This window comes from Eretmochelys imbricata, chromosome 17 (genome assembly GCF_965152235.1).
Source record: "Eretmochelys imbricata isolate rEreImb1 chromosome 17, rEreImb1.hap1, whole genome shotgun sequence".
NCBI lineage: Eukaryota > Metazoa > Chordata > Testudines > Cheloniidae > Eretmochelys > Eretmochelys imbricata.
In genome coordinates this window covers 1,563,867-1,584,849 of record NC_135588.1, presented here as the reverse complement: position 1 = coordinate 1,584,849, position 20,983 = coordinate 1,563,867, and the positions used below count along the sequence as shown (strand labels likewise).

The window sequence follows — 20,983 nt, the reverse complement described above, 5'->3', positions numbered from 1 at the left end:
GAGCCGGGGCCGGCAGGGGGCGGGCGGGCGCACGCGGGCCGGGCCGGGCCGGGGCGGAGCGTGCGGGGCCGGCGGCGGAGCCAGGCGGCGGCATGGGGCCCTGGCTGCGCGCGGCCGGGCTGGTGCTGGGCTCCACGCTGCTCTTCAAGGCGCTGCAGCGGGGGCTGCGCCGCCTGCCCCTGCCCGCCCACGTGCGCCGGGACCCGACCCGCGCCTGGCGCTGGCGGAACCTGCTCGTCTCCTTCGTGCACTCGGTGGTGACGGGGCTCTGGGCCGTGCTGTGGTGAGTGAGCCCCGGGCGCGGGGGGCCCTCGCCTTCCCCGAGCCCCGGGCGTGGGGGGCCCCCCCGGCGCGCGGAGCCCTCCCCTTCCCCCCCCCCCCCGGCGCGCGGAGCCCTCCCCTTCCCCCCCCCCCCGGCGCGCGGAGCCCTCCCCTTCCCCCCCCCCCCCCGGCGCGCGGAGCCCTCCCCTTCCCCCCCCCCCCCGGCGCGCGGAGCCCTTCCCTTCCCCCCCCCCCCCCCCCCGGCGCGCGGAGCCCTCCCCTTCCCCCCCCCCCCCCCCGGCGCGCGGAGCCCCGGGCAGCTCAGCCTGGCCTCCCCCGCCCGCCAAGGCCTCCCCTTTGCTCCCCACTAGACGTGTTTGCACAGAGCCCTGCCGGCCCGGGGAGCCTGGCAGGCGGGTGCGGATCAGCGCTGAGCCTGCAGCACGTGCACCCGGCCCCTGACTCCTCCCCGCACCTAGTGGTCCCGGAGCCTCTGGAGAGCCGGGCTGGGTACCAGGAGCCCACGCCCTGGGGCTGCTGCTGTGTCGGGGTTAGGCTGAGGTGCCCCCCAAGGCCTGAGGCCCGATTGTGCTGCACACTGTATATAGGACATGGGGGTCCGTTCGGTGCCGAGCACCCCCTCCCTGCGGTGGCCTATCAGAGCCGCCTCCTCCCTGCCCCAGAGGAGAGCAGAGGGCAAGCAGGGCATAGCACCCTGCACCAAACCGCGGAGGGGGCCAGGAGAGCAGGGGACATTCCTGGTCTGCAGGGCGTCCCTGAGGCCCCTGATGTGCACACATGGCAAGGGGCGCTCTGTTGCTAGGGAGACCTCCACCGAGTGTATCCACCTAGCAGAGGGAGGAAGGGCTGAGCTGATCATGTGCCAAGTCTCAAAGCCTGGTCCCAGGGACTCCAGGTCCTTCCAAGCAGGGCTTGGAGCATTCACTGATTCCCTGCAGCATGAGCAATGAGCCACCAAGCAAAGGAGAAAGAACAAAGGCCCCAGCTGACTCTTACTGTACCCAGTGTTGTGGACATGTTCTAAATCGGGCAATTACTGATCACAACCTAGGCCTGTTCCTGGGCTCTGGGAAGGTAATGGGGCCTGGGACACGCAGCCCTGGAAGGAGCTGAATGGCTGACTGAGGGGCCAGCTGTTTCTCTTTGCTTCTGCTACTGGGGGAGTTACTCTGGGTGAGAAGCGGTAACTCGGGAAGAGGAACTGTGCCCAGGCCCCTCCGCACCATGATACTTGGGAGGTGAGGAGCGCTGCTGTGATCAGACTATACGAAACCACACACCCCTCTGCATGTCTCTCCCCTCCCCAGCGTGTGGCAGGTTCCTGAGATGCTGGTGGACATTGAAAACACCTCGTCCACTTCAGGATACCTGCTTCTCTGCTTCTCTGCAGGTAGGGTTTCTGCCCCTTCCCCCCCCCCAATGCAGGGGTCTGGTGTGCTGCATTTCTGCTAGAGGTGCTGAAATTGGAGCTGGAAGAGCCTTCCCCAAATTGCTGCCCCAGCCAGCTCCAGGCAGGATTGATTCAGCAGCATCCCCTCCAGGGCTTTGTGCAGCCCACTCTGGAACGTCCCAAGTGCTGGGTCGTCTCCTGTGTCCCGGGGGAGAGTATGTTACCGCCCAGTACCTCTCACTGAAGTTCTCTTGAAGCCGGGTGGCTGTGCAGCAGCCTAGTAAGCGCAGTGCAGGGGCTCAAGGCTGCAGTGGGTGGAGAGGACCCTCCCCCAGACCTGTCACTGCCAGCCCCTCCCCTCAGTGCTCAAAACCTTTCATGGTGTTCAGCCTTCAGCTCACCTGTGCTTTAATTCCATCCTGTTGTTCCTGTAACACGCCCTGGTCCTGCCCACAACAGTGCCCCTCCTTAAGCGTTGGTGTCTTCAGAGCCACAGGGCTGCCTAGCCTGTTCCCCCACAGATCTGAATCTGTGGCTCGGCTCAGCAGCCGTTTCTCCAGTTCCCGGTCGCGTCGCTTGCTCTTCGCTGTGCTGCCTGGAGCTTTTCAGTACCTTGGTGGTGTCCAGCCACAGCGAGCCCTGTGCACGGGGCGCTCGCCTCCCTGCTCCATGACACGAGGCTGCAGCGCCTACTGTGCGGCACGGTCATTGAGCCATTCCAGACGGAGCTACTCCTGCTCCCAGCGTCCTGTTCCAGACCGTTTTCCCCGTGTGCCCAACCTCACTGACAGGCTCACTCTTGTTTCCTTTCCACTCTGCTTGCTGCTGCTGTGTGCAAACTAGTCTTGGTGATCACGCATGCAGTTGGAGGGGCATGAATCTGCCTTCCTGAGAGTGTCCATCAGGACACCAGCTGTTCCTCCCAACGTTCATTACCAAAGGCGGCGGGGGGGGCATGGTTTAATGCAGCCCCATCTCGCTAGCCTTGGCACTGGGTGACACCTGAAAGCTCTTGATGGAGGCTCTGTTATAGACGCACAGGGGGTGATTGTAACTTCCCCCACACCAGGACTGACAGATTGTGCTCTCTGCCTCCCTTCCATAGGCTACTTCATCCACGACACTCTCGACATCATTGTGAGCCACCAGTCCCGAGCATCCTGGGAGTACCTGGTTCACCATGCCATGGCAAGTACAGGCCCATGCAGTGAGCCCGGCTGGCACATACCGCACTGAGCAAGACCAGCTGAGTTGACTCTCCTCTTTCCAGATACACCCACAGCTGAGTGAAACTGACCAGTGACCCTGGGGAGGCAGGACGGGTGCCCCACAGGAGGCTAGGGCTGGGAGTCCCTGAGGTTGGGGATGTCTGACCTGTGCTGGCCTTGTTGACTGTTAGCTGAGCAGATCATGGCCCAGGGCTGAAGTTCAGGTGCATGGAGCTACACAGGCTTTGTGAGGTCAGCTTCGGAACGGCTCCCTGCCCGAGTCTAACCTGCAGCTTTCCTCAGCAGGGTGGGCATGCAGAAGCCAGCACCTGCCAAATGGGACAGTCAGCCAGGTCATGGGTGATTCCCTGGGGAGTAAAGCAGGAGGTGGAGAAAAGAGCCCAAGGGACCTGCCCACCTCCCGTGCACAGAAAGATTGGTTAGTACATCCCGGCTGGGACACCGGCTGGTTTAGACTAACCTTGTGAGAGTGGGGTGGCCACACAACTGTGGCCAGAACCCCGGGAAGCTGAACCAATCTGCTCACTCCTGAGAGATGGCTCCCCACTACCCAGGGCCCTGCAGGCTGAGCTGGAGGGGCTCCCCCCCCCCTTACTGCCTGCCCTCTAATCTCCTTCCTCTGGAGCGGGCCTGGTATCCGGCACTCAGCTCCATGCCTGGGCTTGGCAGGAGGACGGAGGGGAAAAAAGCTGGCCTCACTCCTGTGTCTGGGTCCCCCCTGCCAGGCGATTTCAGCCTTCTTCTCCGGGATCTTCCTGGACCGCTTCGTGGCAGCAGGGATGCTGTCACTCTTCGTGGAGGTGAGCAACATCTTCCTGACCGTCCGCATGCTGCTGAAGCTGAGCAACATGCCAGCTCCCACCCTCTACAGGGTCAACAAGTATGTCAACCTGGTGATGTATTTCCTCTTCCGCCTGGTGCCTCAGACCTACCTGACCTGGTACTTTGTGTGCTACGTGGAGGTGCGGGGTCAGGGAGCCTTCCTGATAGTCAACCTCTTCCTGCTGGATGCCATGATCCTGACGTACTTCTCCCGTCTGCTGCGCTCCGACTTCTTCCCAGACTCCTGCAGGCGGCGCGCCGGGAAGGATGCGGACGGGGAGAAGTTCTTAGTGGACTGAGTGAAGGGGGATCGTCTGTGGGGTTCTGCAAACCCCCCCTGCAGTGGAGGGCTTGGACATGGGGCACTTTGCACCTCCTCAGCTCTGCACCACACGTGCCTTACAGCTGAGCTCCACCAGCAAAGGGCTCTGCAGTCACTTAACAAAGCCTGTGCTTTGTCACAGGATGGCCTGACCTGCCCCCTGCAAAAACCCAACCCCCTCTCCCCCCTCATGCTGCTCCCAGGGTCAGGTCAATGCCAATGGGGCAGGGGTCACAGCAGGCAAATCAGGAGGGGAAGGATGGAGCTGGTTGGGAAAAAGGGTTTATCTTCCATGTTGTGATGGGATGTTACATGCATTAAATACGTGTCTGTTTCCAAGCTTCTGCAGCACATCTGGGCCGTCCTTTCCCGGGGCAGAGCATGCAGTGACCTGGGGAAGGAAGCAGCTTCTTACAGAGGCTGATGGGGAGGCGTCTTCGAGGCAGAGACAGCCAATGGCAGGTCCGGCACTGAAAACAGTGCAATGGTGGGTGCTAGCCAGCCCATGTACATAGGCAGGGTTTCAGCTGGGATTGTACTCAGGGCTGCTAGCCCATCCCGCTGCTTGGCACCCACAGCTACACTGCTACTTGTAGCATGCTAGCTGGATCAGTCTACCCACACCAGAGATTACACCTGCAGCTCAGTGTCACATACCCTGTGGCTGCAGATGGGGCAGGAGGGAGGGAGCTGGCCAATGGCTGCAGAGGCAGGTGGGATGGGGATGGGTGGGGGGGAGCTTTTCTGGATGGAGGAGATAAGTATCCACTTGTAGGCTGAGGGAAAGGAGCCAGAAAATGGAGGGAATGTTTAAGTGGAAGAGGGGAGGAGTAAGGTGGTCAAGGGGCAGGTGAGGGAAATGGCTGCTAGGTGGTGAATTTTGCTGGAAAAGATTTGTCAGGATTCTGGGCAGAGCAGGAGGGGCCGAGGGCTTGAGAAGGGACAGTGGGGGCTGGGGTAGGAGAGATGATCAGTGAGCCAGGGGAGGGGGCCGAGCTCCAGGTGAAGCCAGAAGGGAGGAAGTCAGCAGGATTCCAGGGGTGGAGGCGGTTAGAAGAGTGGGCAGAGCATTTGCCAATGAAGGTGGCAGAGAAAGGGAAGATGTGGACTGACAGGAGCAAAGGGGCAGAGGAGAGGGGTAAAACATAGTCTTTAATGTCACCCAGTTGCTGCTTTGGCCAGAGCTGGTGTTGGGGCAATCTAGGAACAGGCCAGACAGGGAGGATCAAGGCTTTGGAATGCAAGAACTCTGCTGAAGAGGGGACCCGGCAGGGCACAGAGCTCTCACTGGTCCTAGGTGATGGTCTCTTCAAAAGCCTTAATTCCTGGTTTGGTATGAAGCAGGGGTGACTGGCTCTTCCTGTGGAGAACCCAGTCAGAACAAAGGCTAGCCCAGCAACCGGAGCAGCCATGTACCAAGCTGCAGAGCTGAGAGACTGGCCTGGCAGCTCCATTCATGCTATTGTGACTACAGCCAAAGCAATGAGGCAGGTGCCCTAGGCTGGGCTCCACGGCTTCCCTAAAAATAATCCAGTGACCCCCTTAGTGTTCTTGGGTCGGGGTGGGGTGTGTGCAGCTGCCCCCTTTCCAATGGTCTAATCCAGGAGTGGTGAGCCTGGGACCTGCCTTTATCCAGAGGCCTCGTGCACAGTTGGGTACATTCCCTCGTCTTGCACCTGTCCTGGATGGACACAGGTATGCTGCTGTGTCCTTGCTTTGCAGCTGGCTGCTGCTGCAGCAGCCTTAACACAGGGCAGGGTAGGAGCTGTGTATAGTGGTCAGGTGTCATGCTGGTGGGCAGGGGGTAAGAACTTGGCTGGAGAGAGCCAGGGCTGCTTGCAGACAGGCTGCTGGGGTCCGTCCAGTACCAATGCTAGCTGAGTGAATGGCCTTGGACGTGCAGCTTGTGTGAAAGGCCATCGCTCTGGGAGTTCCTGTGCAGTATTTGGGAGGCAAACTGGTGCTGGCACGTGCAGAAAGAGTCTTGGCTCCCAGAATAAAGCTTTGGCCTGGTGGCTCAGCGTGTTGCTGTGCAAACAGGGACGGAGGGGGTCCCAAGGGCAGCCCCAAGGCAAGCAGCCCTGCTGGAAATGAAGCTTGGATTCTCCCATCAGCTCCCTGGGCCTTTAGCTAGAGGGTCTCCATTATCCTCCATGACCTCTGCACTCAAGGCTAAGGTTAACCAGGGCGGTCAGCAATCAAGCTGCAGGGAGCTTGCTGCTCTGCCAGAGTGGCCCTGGCCCATGGGCTGAATGGGGCACTAGGCTCTGGATGATTCCATGAAAGGGCAGCTGCCTCCCCTCTGCCCCAAAGGCATGGCAGTTCCTATGCTGCTGTCGGAAAAGGCATGGCCCCGCCTACATACCTGCTTCTCCTTCGGGAGAGTCCTCCTTAGGTTACAGAAACTTTGCTCAAATGAAGGCCCCGGCTGACTGTTTCAAGCTTCTTCCTGGGAGACAGGAGAGGCTGGTGCAGCTCAGCTGCCGTGGCTTGTGGAAAAGGTGAAGATGGAGGAAGCCAGTCTGGCTCTCCTGTTCTGCACTTCTCCCCACAGCACCACCCCTCGCTCTCCTCCCTGTGCTGGCCAGCAGTCAAACACACAGCTTGGAAGTCAATAGCAGGAAACTTTTTGGTCACATGCCCTTCTCTGCCCATTGGACTGGGTATAATGAATGAGAGGTCATATCGAATCTCGCCCTTGTCGCCATCACTGTGCTGTGTGCACAGAGGCAGGGTTCTCAAACTCCATAGCTAAGAGATGGCTCCCCACCAGTCTCTGCCTCAAGAGCCTGAGCCAGTGTTTGCTCAGTGGCTCCTGGTTCTTCCTATACAGTCTGCACTCACCTGGGCTAGTGCAATACAGCAGCCGCCTTGCCCAGCAGGCCCAGCCCCGGGGTGTTAGCAGCAGCAATCATTAACCTCTTCCATGAGACTGAAGAGTTAAAAACCCAGTCATAATGGAAGTGCCTGCCTGAGGTGAGCAGAAGGGCCAGCAGCTCTCATCCCATCCACCGCGACCGGCCCACAACAGTCTAGCAGCACTCAGCCCTAAAGGAAAACACAGAGCGAGTCACATGCCTTTTGGCCCAGCCTCCTTAAAACCAGAGTATTCACACCAGCCCTCCTGGCGGAGAATGAGACTTGCGGCATGAAGCGGACTCTGGCTGGCCAGCAGGGCCACTTGGCTTGGCCACTCTTGGAGAGCAGACCTGGTGCTCCAGCTCTAGGAACTCAGTACAGGTGAGTCGGCAAGGCTAGCCACAGGGCTCCCTGTGCATTGGGCTGGATTCTCAAAGCACCTACAGCCTTGGGGAGCCGTCATGACCAGAAGAAAATCTACAACCAAGAAGCTTATGATCCAAGCTCTCCTTCCCCATGCCCAGCTAACACTCCTCTGCCTTAGCTTCCTGTCCGGCCCACCTGGAACGCTCTCCCTGGAGTCTGGCACCTGCCTCCCTCATCTCACCGTACCCACCAGAGCTGTGCTATGTTCACTCCTTACCCCAAAAGCTAAGTCCTTTCCCCCCGCTGGTGTACGCAGAGGGCTTCCCAGACACAGCATGGAGGCAGCCAAGGTGGGTCAGTGCAGAGGCATGCATCTACAGCTGGTTTTGAAGCTTCTCCATTGTGCAGAACTTTCCCCCATAGGTCCAGTCAGTCCTCTGTAGAGGGGAATGTTCTGTCTTTCTCACAGCAGCACATGTCTTGCGTAGAACTGTGTTCTCCCCTAGAAATGTCAAATCATTCCTGCCTAAAAAGGGATTAACCATTTCCATACGGTGGTGCTGGAACTAGGGGGGCCACTGCACCCCCTGGCTTGCAGTAAGAACCAACGCCAAACAGATGGTTTCCACTGCACCCCCCGTTTCCATATAACCAACACCACACACCCACGCTTCCCTTTGGGGACAACTGAAGTCAAAGGATGCCATTTGCTGTGCCTCAGCCAGAGGCACATTGGGGTGAATTACCCTGAAAATCCAGTTCTACTGCCTGAGGCTCACAGCCATCCCCGTGCATGAAACCTCCCCTAAAGTGGCAAATCTGCCTGAGCCTTAAGTGACAGATCAAAATAGGTTTCACACCACATAAGGCCCTTGGCCCAAAAAAACCCCCTAACATTGCCCAAAGGTCCTTCGAGCACTTCTATCCACCCAGCACCTTTTGCGTCAGCATGCACACACACACCATTGCCTAGCTGAAGTGCAGGAGACTCCACAGAGGAATGCAAACCTCCCCCTCCCCAGCCCTCCCGGGCAGGAAGTGAAGAGCAGCATTCAGCTGCAGAGGGGACTTCACAAGGCAGAATATAATTACTCACATTGGTTTGGCCAAGCCCTTCACAACTGGGGGGCTTGTTAGGTAAGAATATTTCTAGAGTCATCTCTGTTCTTTGCATCCACGTCCTGCCTACCACAGGTTAAGTACTCCACATTCTTACCTATTCTTCAAGCACTTTGAAGAGCTGGTTTCAACTAAAGATTTTTGTTGATGGCAATCCCTCATTTCCAGGTAGCAACAGCAGCTAGTTTTAAGGCTGCCCCGATTAGCACCTTGAACCTAATTAAGGCCTTCAATGCTAGCACACAAACAAAGTGCATTTCAGGGGAGCTAAGCCCTGTATTGCAGCAGGGATAATGCACTTCATGCCAGACAAAACCAAGGAACCTTATTTTTAAAGGGCTGGTAATCAAAGGGGCATTGTAGCACTCAGTACTAAAGTGTTCATGAATCTATCACCGAGTAGTTGGAAAGAGCCAACTCAGGCTGGGAGTAGGAATGAAGAAGGGAGGGTGGCCTTAAGATAAAAGCATCACATCTGGGACCCACAAGTCTCTGAGCTCTGGTCCTCAGGCACCTGGCTCAAAGGTGGGGTTAAGTTACAACTCTTATAGGCATGTGATGAGATAAACAGGGTTAGATTGTTAGATGCTCACATAATATAGTGATGGCCACACAAACAGCTGGTAGACCATCTGTTTGCCCTGTATTTACAAGTCTCTGTCCTTCAGCCACTGTCAGAGGACAAGCCTTGGCTCTAGTTTGTATGCAATAGCCCCTGTGCAGTAACGCCAATTGGTAGCAGTTCCTCTTTAAGTACTGAATGTAGAAACTTGGTTCCCCTCATGGCTCCAATCCCCACAGGACATGAGCAGCTGGAATCTCCCAGGAACATCCTTCAATTGACTTTTTACCACTAAAATACACATGCATTTGACAGATGAGAAGCCATTATCTAGCTAAGCTAGACAGGGTGAAGGCACTTGTGATCAACCAGATGAACTGAACATGAGAACATCTCTAAAGGTCTCATTTGAAATCAGTGAAGTGACTGTACAATGGCAACAGCTGGCAAAAAAATGAAACCAAAGGATGAAGCCATGATACACAAAACTTTTTATTCTCTGTGAAAGGCTCTGCACAGAGCACTTTGATAGGGTCTGACTACCCCAGGCTTAAACTGAGAACAGCAGCATTGATGAACAGAAACCATTGGTGTTTAAACTCCATGTAATTAAAGCAGCATAAAAGTGTTGGACGAGTAGCCAGGGTAAGACAAGAGCAGCGCATTGAACATACTTGTCATTTAAGTCTCCTGCAATGAGAATAATGAGCTGAGGTGGAGTTTTCACTGTGAATATACCTCTTCCTGTGCTTCAACACCACCAAATTCCTGTAGACTAGAGCTCCGGGAAGTCTGCCATGCTGCAGCCTAAAGGCAGGTGTTTAGGACAGCATTTCAGTCTCACCTCTGGAATGGCATTTCGGGGGAATTTAATTCTTCCACTTCAGTAATCTTGCATGACACTCAGCTATTGCCTCCATGCAGTATGTACATATGCCTCAAGCCACTGAAATTGTGCTAAGTGCCCCGAAAGTCCCCCAGGTTCCTCGGCTCCAAGAGATTACTCAGTTACAAAACACAAGAGCCCAACAAGTGGTTTTACAAAGTTTATTATCTCATCTGCCCAGCTCTTGGTGGATGCACTTTAGATTATTCCAATCTGAAAGGAAACAAAAGGAATGTTATAGCCTGCACCCTGACCACATGAAGATGGAGATTCCAAGATGTAGAACAGTGGCAACAGATCCATCTCCCCCAGAAAGCTCTAGTCCTATGCAAACATCCTCTCTGCTCCCCCAGGCTTCCGGTCTGCCCTAGCTCAACAAAGCAAACACAATATTCCTGCAGCACTTAATCTTATCTACAACAAAAATGAGTAGATGAGTATTTACCACAGAACAGCCTGGCACAATAAGATGTGCACCAGTCCTATTAAAATGCCTGTTACATCCACTTCTGACCATCCTAAGACTATTGTAGCAGGCCCCGAGGCTGGTTTGAGGCACCATGCTCCTATTCCGCTGTAGAACTAACTGCTCTTCCCCCAGCCCAGAAACAAAATTTCTACCCTGTTCTAGCAAGTGCCTGAAGTATCTGTATAACTTGTGATGTTTTGGCATGTTCTACACAACAGCTGGCAAGTTATTGGACAGCTTAAGTTGGGTCAGAGAAACTCTTTTAGACTAGCTCAAAGAGATTTATTCCCCCCTGTTAAGAGACTGTAAGCAAGATGTATAGAGCATGTTTCATCCCAAGGTACTTCTGAGACCATCTACATATGATCACTGACCCCTGCTGCAATACAGCCCCTCTCCTTGAAGGAAAGGAACAAACAGACATTCTTTGCCAGAAACCTCTCTGCGGCATTAAGGAATTAAGTGAGGAATTACTCTTCAAGCTGGAAGTGGTGGGTTAATTTAGGGTGGCAGAATGTTGGGCTGTGACCATGACCAACACCTCCATTCCTAAGAGTGCCACTGAATGTTTAATAATCAGAAGTGGTCAACAAGGTCTGACACCTCAGCTAAGAGATGGCGCTGAGCTTGTAAAGCTTATGAATTGCTTCAGAGCCATTTGTTCTTAGTTTCTGATCAATATCCCAGAGTCCCTGCAGGAGTGCATTTCTGATGTAAGCCAATGATAACATTAACTGATTAATTATACCACCTCTTCCCCTTCATGTCTTATATGAGGTCAAGGTCAATAGCCACTTTAGTAAAAAGCCTTTAGGACATTTCATAAGTCTAAAAACTCTAGCCCAGTGACACTTGGCTACTAAGAATTTGTGAGAAATTCAATTTCACATGGAGTGCAGGGCTTTCATTTCTTGCAGGAATTACTGCCCTACTTCAGCACAGCACCCTTCCCAGAATAACAGCCCTGATCTCAGCTGTTTGTCAAAACAGGGTCCGGCTGGGGCAGAGTAGAGAGGGCAGATGAAAGTGAGAAAATTCAAGAGTCTCCATTCTCACCTTGTTGGCTACATCCAACGCATCATAGTCTGGAGCAAGACGAACATAAGCCTTCTTCTCACCATCGGGCCTACAATGAAGCACAAGGTATTAGTACCCACAACTCCCTATTTATTTTCCAGTTGCGTAGTATCACATTGTGCATCAGTGGTTCCTTTGAGAACATCACCGTATTCAGTTGAAGTAGTTTTCCATCATTTGCACAAAGAAATCCCCTTTGCTGCTCCCAAAAGAGCTGCTCAGATCAACTGGCTGGTACTTCAGTACTGCAGGTTACTCCTTTAAGCCAGTGATTACAATTTACATTCCACCATGACATGCTCAGATTCAAAGCCAAGATTGTACAACAAAATCATGACAGATCTTGAACTCTGCAACTCACACACATATTGTAACCTACCAACCAAGAAACTCAGCTATAAATGTCTTTCTATACAGCATTGAGGAAGCATATGAATCAATCAGAAAACTGTATCATTAGAATCTTTCCCCCTGCCACACACAGCTAGTCTTCTGGGTTCCAATTCCACATACCTGCTAGTTTCATTCAAGCCAGGTACATTTTCTCTTAAGCTTTTTAATCAATTATCTGCTTAAACACCATCCAGGGCACTTTGAAACACTTACACCTACAAGTGCTCCATTTCCCTCCCACTTAACCCAGTGTTACTTACCGGATCAATGTGTTCACCTTGGCCACATCAATATCATACAGCTTCTTGACAGCCTGTTTGATCTGATGTTTGTTGGCCTTGACATCTACAATGAAGACCAAGGTGTTGTTATCCTCTATCTTCTTCATGGCGGACTCTGTGGTCAGAGGGAACTTGATAATGGCATAGTGGTCAAGCCTGAGTGTGAGAAGCATTTGAGTTACATAAGACTGGAAGCAGTGAGGTATGCTAGAGAAAGCGCCTTCACACAGCAGATTGTCACTATAGCTCTAAGAACCTTCAGGGTACATCAGTCACTAGTAAGACTGTAATCACAAACTCTCAGGCTTTGGTCGCATGGAATCATCATTTGCACCCCAAACATCCATTACAAAAGCTAAGTAACTAAGAAAGCTGCCAAGACATTGTTATTTCAGTTTCCAGAACAGTCTTCCATTCACTGAGGCCAGATCTACACTCGAAATCTGTTTGAAATGTTGCTTCAAGACGTAATTTTCTGCAACATCTTTACACCAGCAAAAGCCCTAGCGTAGATGCAATTATACCAGTTAAAAAAGTGCTTTCGTCAGCATAGCTTAACTCACTTTTTTCCCCACTATAAACAGCATCTGCAATAGGAGGGGTTGCTGGTTATGCAACAAATCAACCTTTTGTAGTGTAGACTTGACCTAAACTACTAGCTTGTATTTTACTTCTGATTCTCCAGTATAAATGTTCACTTGTTAAATGTAAGTATTTTTAAAAGAAAAACTTGTTAAGATTATGACTAAAAGCAAGCTGGCTTTAGATCAAGAAACTCAAGTCTGATGGAGATGGGGGAAGGTGTCCAGACCTTTGACTGGATATACGGAAACAGATTTTAAAGGAAATGGACCACACACACATACTTGTTCCTCCGAGGAGCACTCTTCCTAGGATATTTGGGCTGTCTCCGTAATCGTAAAGTTTTGGGCCTTCTGAAGGTGGGAGATGTCCTGATTTTCTTCTTCTTGTGACTGTGGACTCCTTTCAAGACAGCCTTTTTAGCTTTCAGAGCCTTGGATTTTGCCTCTGTCTTAGCGGGGACAGCTACAAAGAAAAGACTGGTTAGAAGAGGCTGGCAGCAGCAGGTCTGTTGGCCTCCACAACAAGGGACTCCACACTCCCTCCATACCCCACAGGTCCTGAAGATACATTCTGCACATTGGCAGCCTACGAGGCTGCACCCTCAGAGCTGGGAACACTTGCCTCAGAACGCTTTCGAGCGCCTAAGAGTGGAAATGAAACCCCGCTCGATCCAGGAGCTCTGATTCACTGAGCGATCAAAACTGCTTTTACTAAACCGCATGGCCAGCTAGCCACGCCAAAGCCGTCACACGGTCTGAAGGGAGAGTGTTCGCTAACTGAAGAGCTGGAAAGAGAGGCGAAAAGGCCACCCTGGGAATGACAAGACGGAGGGGTGGGGGGACCCCCCCATGCTGGATTTAACTTCACCGGAGTTTTTAAAAGTGCCTCATTCGCACCTCAGATCTGAACGGCTCCCTCACGCCACCCGCCCCGCCCCGCGCCCCGGTACCGGCCCCGGGCCCCGGTACCGGCCCCGTCCGGCGGGGAGCGCGCGTGGGCTCTGCCAGGGGCCGCTCAGCCTCGCCACGTGGGGTGCCCGGGCCGCCCTCACCCCCGCCCCCGGGCCTCGGCCCACGCCGCACCCCGCCAGAGCGCGGCCCGGGACCGGCCAGGCCGCCAAGGGACCCCCCGGGGGGCCGCAGCTGGCCTACCCCGCTACCAGGCCTAGCCGGGGGCTCCCCGCCCTGCGCCCGGCCCCGCGGGTCCCCGGCCCGCCGCACGTGGGGCGCAGGCCCCGCAACGGGGAGCGGGCCCCGCCTGCAGCCCTCGCGCCCCCGCCCCCCTCCCACTCGGCCGGCCTCCTCCCCGCGCCCCCCAGCGCGGCGATCGCGGGCTCCCCTCACACGCACCCTCCTTCTTCGCCTTCGGCGCCATCTTGGGAGAAGGGAAGCGAAAGGGGCCTGCGAGGCCGCCTCACACGGGCTTATAGCGCCAGCTCTCACGAGAGCAGGCACAAGCAACGCGAGATCGCGCACGGCATGCCGGGAGTGGTAGTTCTCGTTCCAGACAGCCGGACGGAAGCCGCGTAGGCACGAGAGCATGCGCAGAAAAGTACCTGTGGGTGGTGCATATTGGGAGTTGTAGTTTTTTATTACCTCAGAGTAATTATTACCTCTGATGAAGTGAGCTGTAGCTCACGAAAGCTCATGCTCAAATAAATTGGTTAGTCTCTAAGGTGCCACAAGTACTCCTTTTCTTTTTGCGAATACAGACTGACACGGCTGTTACTCTGATACCTCAGAGTTTGTAATTTTGTATTAATTTTATTAATTAGTAGTAGGGCTGTCAACTAATCACAACTAACTCATGCGATTAACTCCAAACAATTAATCTCGCTCAAAGAAATTAATCGCAATGAATCACACTGTTAAACAATAGAATACCAATTGAAATTTATTAAGTATTTTGGATGTTTTCTACATTTTCAAATATATTGATTTCTACTGCAACACAGAATACAAAGTCTACAGTGATCCCTTTATATTATTTTTATTACAAATATTTGCACTGTAAAAATGATAAACAAAAGAAATAGTTTTCAGAGTAGCAGCCGTGTTAGTCTGTATCAGCAAAAAGAATGAGGAGTACTTGTGGCATCTTAGAGACTAACAAATTTATGAGGGCAGAAGCTTTCATGGGCTAGAACCCCCTCATACTAGTACTGTAGTGTAACTTGCAAATGTAGGGTTTTTTTATTACATAACTGCACTCCAAAACAAAACAACTTTTGTGCCTACAAGTCCACTCAGTCCTACTTCTTGTTCAGCCAATCGCTAAGACAAACAAGTTTGCTTACATTTACAGGAGCTAATGCTGCCTGCTTCTTATTTACAATGTCACCTGAAAGTGAGAACAGGCGTTCGCATGGCACTTTTATAGGCAGCATTGCAAAGTATTTACATGCCAGATATGCTAAACATTCGTATGCTCCTTCATACTTTGGCCACCATTCCAGAGGACATGCTTCCATGCTGATGATGCTCGTTAAAAAAATAATCCATTAATTAAATTTGTGACTGAACTCCTTGGGGGAGAATTGTATGTCTCCTGTTCTGTTTTACCCGCATTCTGCCATATATATCATGTTATAGCCGTCTCAGATGATGACCCAGCACGTTGTTCATTTTAAGAACACTTTCACTGCAGATTTCACAAAACGCAAAGAAGGTACCAATGTGAGAGTTCTAAAAATAGCTACAGCACTCAACCCAAGGTTTAAGAATCTGAAGTGCCTTCCAAAATCTGGGAGGGATGAGGTGTGGAGCTTGCTTTCAGAAGTCTTAAAAGAGCAACACTCTGATGCGGAAACTACATAACCCAAACCACCAAAAAAGAGAAAATCAGCCTTCCGCTGGTGGCATCTGACTCAGATCATGAAAAAGAGCATGTGTCAGTCTACATTGCTTTGGATGGTTATCAAGCAGAACCTGTCATCGGCATGGATGCATGTCCCCTGGAATGGTGGTTGAAGCATGAAGAGACATATGAATCTTTACCACATCTGACACGTAAATATCTTGCAACGCCAGCCACGACAATGCCATGCGAATGCCTGTTCTCACTTTCAGGTGACATTGTAAACAAGAAGTGGGTAGCAGTATCTCCTTCAAATTGTAATCCAACTTGTCTTTAGTGATTGGCTGAACAAGAAGTAGGACTGAGTTGACTTGTAGGCGCTAAAGTTTTACATTGTTTTATATTTGAATGCAGTTATTTTTTGTACATAATTCTACATTTGTAAGTTCAACTTTCATGATAAAGAGATTGCACAGTACTTGTATGAGGTGAATTGAAAAATACTATTTCTTTTGGTTTTTACAGTTCAAATATTTGTAATAAAAATAAATATAAAGTGAGCACTATACAGTTTGTATTCTGTGTTGCAATTGAAATCAATACATTTGAAAATGTAGAAAACATCCAAAAATATTTAAATAAATGGTATTCTATTATTGTTTAACAGCAAGATTAATGATGATTAATTTTTTTAATCGCTTGACAGCCCTAAGTAATAGTTTAATATTTTTGATCTTATTAAAAACCTTCCATCCAGGAGTCCCAAAACACATTACAAATGAATGGTACATGGGGTAGTGACAGTTCTAATCACATATTGAAATTCAGTACCTCTAATAATAATGAGAAGTGTTAATATAAATATTTTTTTAAATATAACAAGACACAAGCTAACATTGCTTCAGAGAGAGTGAACAGAACATGGCAATTTATTGAGTGATTCATCCCCTGTCATCCAAGGGATGAATCACTCAGTAAAGGAGGAGAGGCTGAGGGAACTGGGTTTATTTAGTCTGCAGAAGAGAAAAGTGAGGGGGGATTTGATAGAAGCCTTCAACTACCTGAAGGGGGGTTCCAAAGAGGATGGAGCTCAGCTGTTCTCAGTGGTGGCAGATGACAGGACAAGGAGTAATGGGGGAGGTTGTCAAGTTGCAGTGGGGGAGGTCTAGGTTGGATATTAGGAAACACTATTTCACTAGGAGGGTGGTGAAGCACCGGAATGGGTTACCTCGGGAGGTGGTGAAATCTCCTTCCTTAGAGGTTTTTAAGGCCCAACTTGACAAAGCCCTGGCTGGGATGATTTAGTTGGGGTTGGTCCTGCTTTGAGCAGGGGGTTGGACTAGATGACCTCCTGAGGTCTCTTCCAACCCTAATCTTCTATGATCCTATGATCCAGCACTTCTAGCAGGCAAGGTTTAGGGACACCTAGAGCATGGGGTTGTACCCCTGACCATCTTGGCTAACAGCCATTGATGGACCATCCTCCATGAACTTATCTAATTTTTCTTTGAACCCTGTTATACTTTTGGCCTTCACAATATCACCTGGCAACAAGCTTAACAGGTTGATAGTGCATTGTGTGAAGAAGTACTTCCTTTTGTTTGTGCTAAACCAACTGTCTATTACTTGCATTGGGTGACCCCTGCTTGTGTGTTATATTATTATATTAAATAGCACTTCCCTACTCACTTTCTCTGCACCAGTCATGATGTATAGACCTCTGCCACATCCCCCTCCATTGTCTGTTTCCAAGCTGAACATTCCCCATTTTTAAAGTCTCTTCTTGTACAGAAGCTGTTCCATGCCCCTAATAATTTTTATGCTTTCTCTGTAATTTTTCCAATTCTAATATATCCCTCCTCATATGGAAACCCCTAACCATTTTTGTTCCCCTTCTCTGTACCTTTTCAAATTCTAAGATATCTTTTTTTTTTTTTAGAGGGAGTGACCAGCAGTGCAGACAATATTCGTGGTGTGGACATACCGTGGATGGATTTATACAGTGGCATTATGATATCTTCTGTCTTATCATTTACCCCTTTCCTAATGGTTCCTAATATTCTGTTAACTTTTTTGACTACTGCTGCACATTGAACAAATGTTTTCAGAGAACAATCCACAATTTGACTCCAAGATCTCTTTCCTGAGTGATAACAGCTAATTTAGACCCCAGCATTGTATATGTATAGTTGGGATGATGTTTTTCAATGTGCGTTACTTTACACTTATCAACACTGAATTTCATTTGCTGTTTTGTTGCCCAGTCACCCAGTTTTGTGAGGTCCATTAGTAACTTTTTGCAGTCAGTTTTGAACTTAACTATCTTGAGTAATTTTATATTGCCTGCAAACTTTGCCACCTCATTGTTCACTCCCTTTTCCAGATCATTTATGGATATGTTGAACAGCAGTGGTCCCAGTATAGAACCTTGGGGGTTCCCCCATTTACCTCCCTTCACTGTGAAAACTGATAGTTTATTCCTACCCTTTGTTTCCCATCTTTTAGACAGTTACTGATCCATGAGAGGACCTTCCCTCTTATCCCACAAGAGCTTACTTCACTTAAGAGCCTTTGGTGAGGAACCTTGTCAAAGGCTTTTGGAAAGTCCAAGTGCACTATATCCTCTGGCTCACCCTTCTCCACACTTTTCACACCCTCAAAGAATTTGAATAGATTGGTGAGGCACGATTTCCCATTACAATGATGAGGCACGATAGGCCCGTTATGCATGAACAAAGGCCACTGTCCAACAGAACACTGATGTTTATCCCTCTTCTACCACTACAGAGCAAACCTCAGGCTGCTGGACTGTTAATGCAGCATTTTTCACCAAAAGCCAAGAATAATCCTCTCACCCATTTCCTGGCAGAATCAATCCCACGCAGGCATTCCCTCAACTCCTGCTACTGCCTGAAAAGCAGGGAGCTGTTCTGCCTTCTTAGCAGGGAAGAGGATCCACGGAGGAGCAGCCCTTTCCTAGGGCCATGGTGGGCTTTACACTCTGAAAGCCATCCGTGCAGGTGCAAACAGCATCCTGTGAGACACAAAGGATAATAGCATGGAAACAAGGAGAGCGGGAGGCATTTTGCTTGCTCCGCGGAGGCTGATGGAGAGAGGCGAGGACATGTCCTAGGTGCAGCGTGATGTTTACGGGGGGGACGATGCAATCGGAGCTCTTTCTTTGCTCTTTTTTGCCAGGACAGTTTAACTCTGCCAGGGTGAAATTCCCCCGGGTGTGGAGAGCCAGCACCAGGGTGACACTGGGCTCAAAGCCATGCCACTGCCAGCCAGGTGTTCGAGAGTGCACATGACTGGGACCAGATCTGTCAAAGAGCGCAGCGTGGTGACACAGATGTCCCAGAGCTCACCAATGCACCAGGCTCTTCCAGAAAACCCAGACACTCCTTTAGGGGCCTGGCTGGAAAGCGAACTGAGCCCGCTAGCCGGATGCCAGGGATGGACAGGGCTTGGGGGGGGTCCCATAGCCAGGCTCAGAGACCTGAGCACGGGCCTGGATGGCTGCTGCCCCTGGAGAGCAGCATTGGCTCTGTGCTTCCCAAGCCACCGGCCCCCCCACCCGCCTGGGAGTCCCAGGCCGACTGTGTGGGGCAGGCTGCGCCCCTTCCAGGGCTGCCCAGCTCAGTGGTTTGAGCATTGGCCTGCTAACCCCAGGGTTATGAGTTCAATCCTTGAGGGGGCCATTTAGGGACCTGGGGCAAAAATTGGGGATTGGGCAGGGGGTTGGACTAGATGATCTCCTGAGGGCGCTTCCAACCCTGATATTCTATGATTCCTCGCCGGGCCGGGCCTGGCCTGGCGCCCCCCGACCTAGCCTCCCCCCAGCTCTGGCCTGCCCTGCTCCTTCCCGCCTGTTCTGCAGATCGCGGACAGCCGGACCGGGCCGGCTCGCCGGCCACACCGGGCGGAGAACAGACGGGACAGGCGCACCGGGACGCGGGACGCGGGGCCGGATGCTCTGCGGGGGTCTCTGCCTGCCCCTGCCCCCGCCCTCGGCTCCGCTGGAGCCTCAGCCTGTGAGTCATTAACCAGGAGCAGCTGTCCTGGGAAGGAGCCCAGCCGCCTCCCAGCCCCGCCGGAGCCCCCCATGCGGAAGGTACGGAGGGGCCGGGGCGCCCGCGCCGCAACACGAGCTAGAGCCAGAAATCTGCAAGTGGGGACCGGGCGGGAAGAGCCAGCCCACGGCATCCCGGGCGGACAGGGAGAGGGGGGCTGCCCGGGCGCATCCCGGGGGCGGCCCGGGCGCGGGGAGAGGGGACATCCCGGGGGGCGGCCCGGGCGCGGCGGGGTATCTCCGCGTAGGGCCGCGGGGGGGCTGCCCGGGCCCGGTGGGGGGAAGAGGGGGCGGCCCGGGCGCGGCGGGGTATCTGCGTAGGGCCCTGGGGGCATGTTGTCCCACGTTGGCCGGGGGTCTCTCCCCCGGCCCCTCTCCCAGTCTCGGAATGCGGAGCCCGGCCCGGCTGCTGCCGGCGCAGCCCCTGGAATTTCCGGGGATCAGGTTACCGTCCCCTCCCCCGAAATGCAGCTCATCGCCCGAGCCGCCCCCCGAGCTCCCCGCAGCCCGAAGGCGCCGCTGGTGCGGGTGAGTGTGGGCAGGGGCGTCGGGAGGGCTTCCTGGGCTGGGTGTCCCCCCGGCGGGAGCCCCTGGGGGAGCCTGCCCCCTTGCCAGATGCATCCCTCCCACTCCCGTGGCAGGGCCCCAGGAGTCCCGTAGTTACTGCAGGGTCGCTGAGTTCCTGCAGGCTCCGGCCCCTGGGGCCGCTTCCCCAGCTGGGTGGCCTGCAGGACCCCCTGTGGTCGTCAGTGTAGACTAGACAGGCCCCGCGGGGGTAGGGGTAGCCCAGGCCCTGCCAAGTCGTGCCCACAGCAGCTGGTGCCTAGCTCCGTCTGGCCCTGAGGACCATGCCAGTCCAGCGGGGTCAGAGGTGGAGCCCCGCACGCCAGCTTGTCTGCAGCCCACTCAGGGAGCCAACGCCGTTCTAGCTTGTGGGGCTTCCCTGGTAAGGCCTTGGGTCAGCTGCACCTCTCTCCAGCGCGCCCGGCAACGCGGATCGGAGACCACAGAAAGCAGCTGCTGTGATTACAACCCTGACTGGCTTCTTGGTGGCCCCAGCCAGCCATTTATCCTGGCCTCTCTCCAGGCAGCACTGCGCAGCCAGGAGTGAAATAGCAAGTGATTGTCATGCTCCAGAAAGCAGACAAGAAGCGTTGGCTGGAGGGCAAACTCCCAGGATGGAGCTGCCTTGGGTGCTGTCCAACAAGCCTCGTGGTCAGCAACCCGCTGTGCTCGCCCAGGGACCCTGCAGTAGCCGCAGAGCCCAGAGTAGGAGCTGTGTCCGTGGAACCAGGGCAATGGCTTTGAAGTCCTTCTCTGTACCACCTGGCGCTCTAGAAAGCTGCAGCTCAGGCCGAGGCCCAGATGAAATCTCCCCAGGTGCTAGCCAGCTGCTGGGCCAACAGCAAACCCCAGATGTAACACAGAGTGCTAGGAAAGGCCCTTCAATACCAGAGGCACAGGCAGGAGTGC

At 53.0% G+C, this 20,983-nt stretch overlaps 2 protein-coding genes and 2 non-coding genes across 5 annotated transcripts; 1 reads left to right on the top strand and 3 right to left on the bottom strand.

The window, feature by feature from the left end:
* Positions 1-46: 46 nt before the first annotated feature.
* On the top strand, positions 47-4,378 carry TLCD1 (TLC domain containing 1). Of its 2 annotated transcripts, XM_077836853.1 has the most exons (5): positions 47-283; positions 1,590-1,672; positions 2,778-2,860; positions 3,627-3,701; positions 3,828-4,378. In XM_077836853.1, the coding sequence occupies exons 1-5, from the start codon at positions 93-95 to the stop codon at positions 4,020-4,022; spliced, it is 627 nt and encodes a 208-aa protein (XP_077692979.1). In that variant the 5' UTR covers positions 47-92; the 3' UTR covers positions 4,023-4,378. The 2 variants fall into 2 exon arrangements, with proteins under 2 accessions (XP_077692979.1, XP_077692978.1); XM_077836852.1 differs by having other exon boundaries at positions 3,627-4,378.
* Positions 4,379-9,984: 5,606 nt separating this feature from the next.
* On the bottom strand, positions 9,985-14,115 carry RPL23A (ribosomal protein L23a). The gene is made up of 5 exons (XM_077836632.1): positions 13,992-14,115; positions 12,924-13,104; positions 12,037-12,213; positions 11,363-11,432; positions 9,985-10,050 (listed from the first exon to the last, which is right to left on the bottom strand). The coding sequence occupies exons 1-5, from the start codon at positions 14,014-14,016 to the stop codon at positions 10,036-10,038; spliced, it is 468 nt and encodes a 155-aa protein (XP_077692758.1). The 5' UTR covers positions 14,017-14,115; the 3' UTR covers positions 9,985-10,035.
* On the bottom strand, positions 11,502-11,566 carry LOC144276733 (small nucleolar RNA SNORD42). The gene has a single exon (XR_013348311.1). It is a non-coding gene; the product is annotated as a small nucleolar RNA SNORD42 (small nucleolar RNA).
* LOC144276734 (small nucleolar RNA Z17) lies at positions 12,320-12,392 on the bottom strand. The gene has a single exon (XR_013348312.1). It is a non-coding gene; the product is annotated as a small nucleolar RNA Z17 (small nucleolar RNA).
* Positions 14,116-20,983: the final 6,868 nt, after the last annotated feature.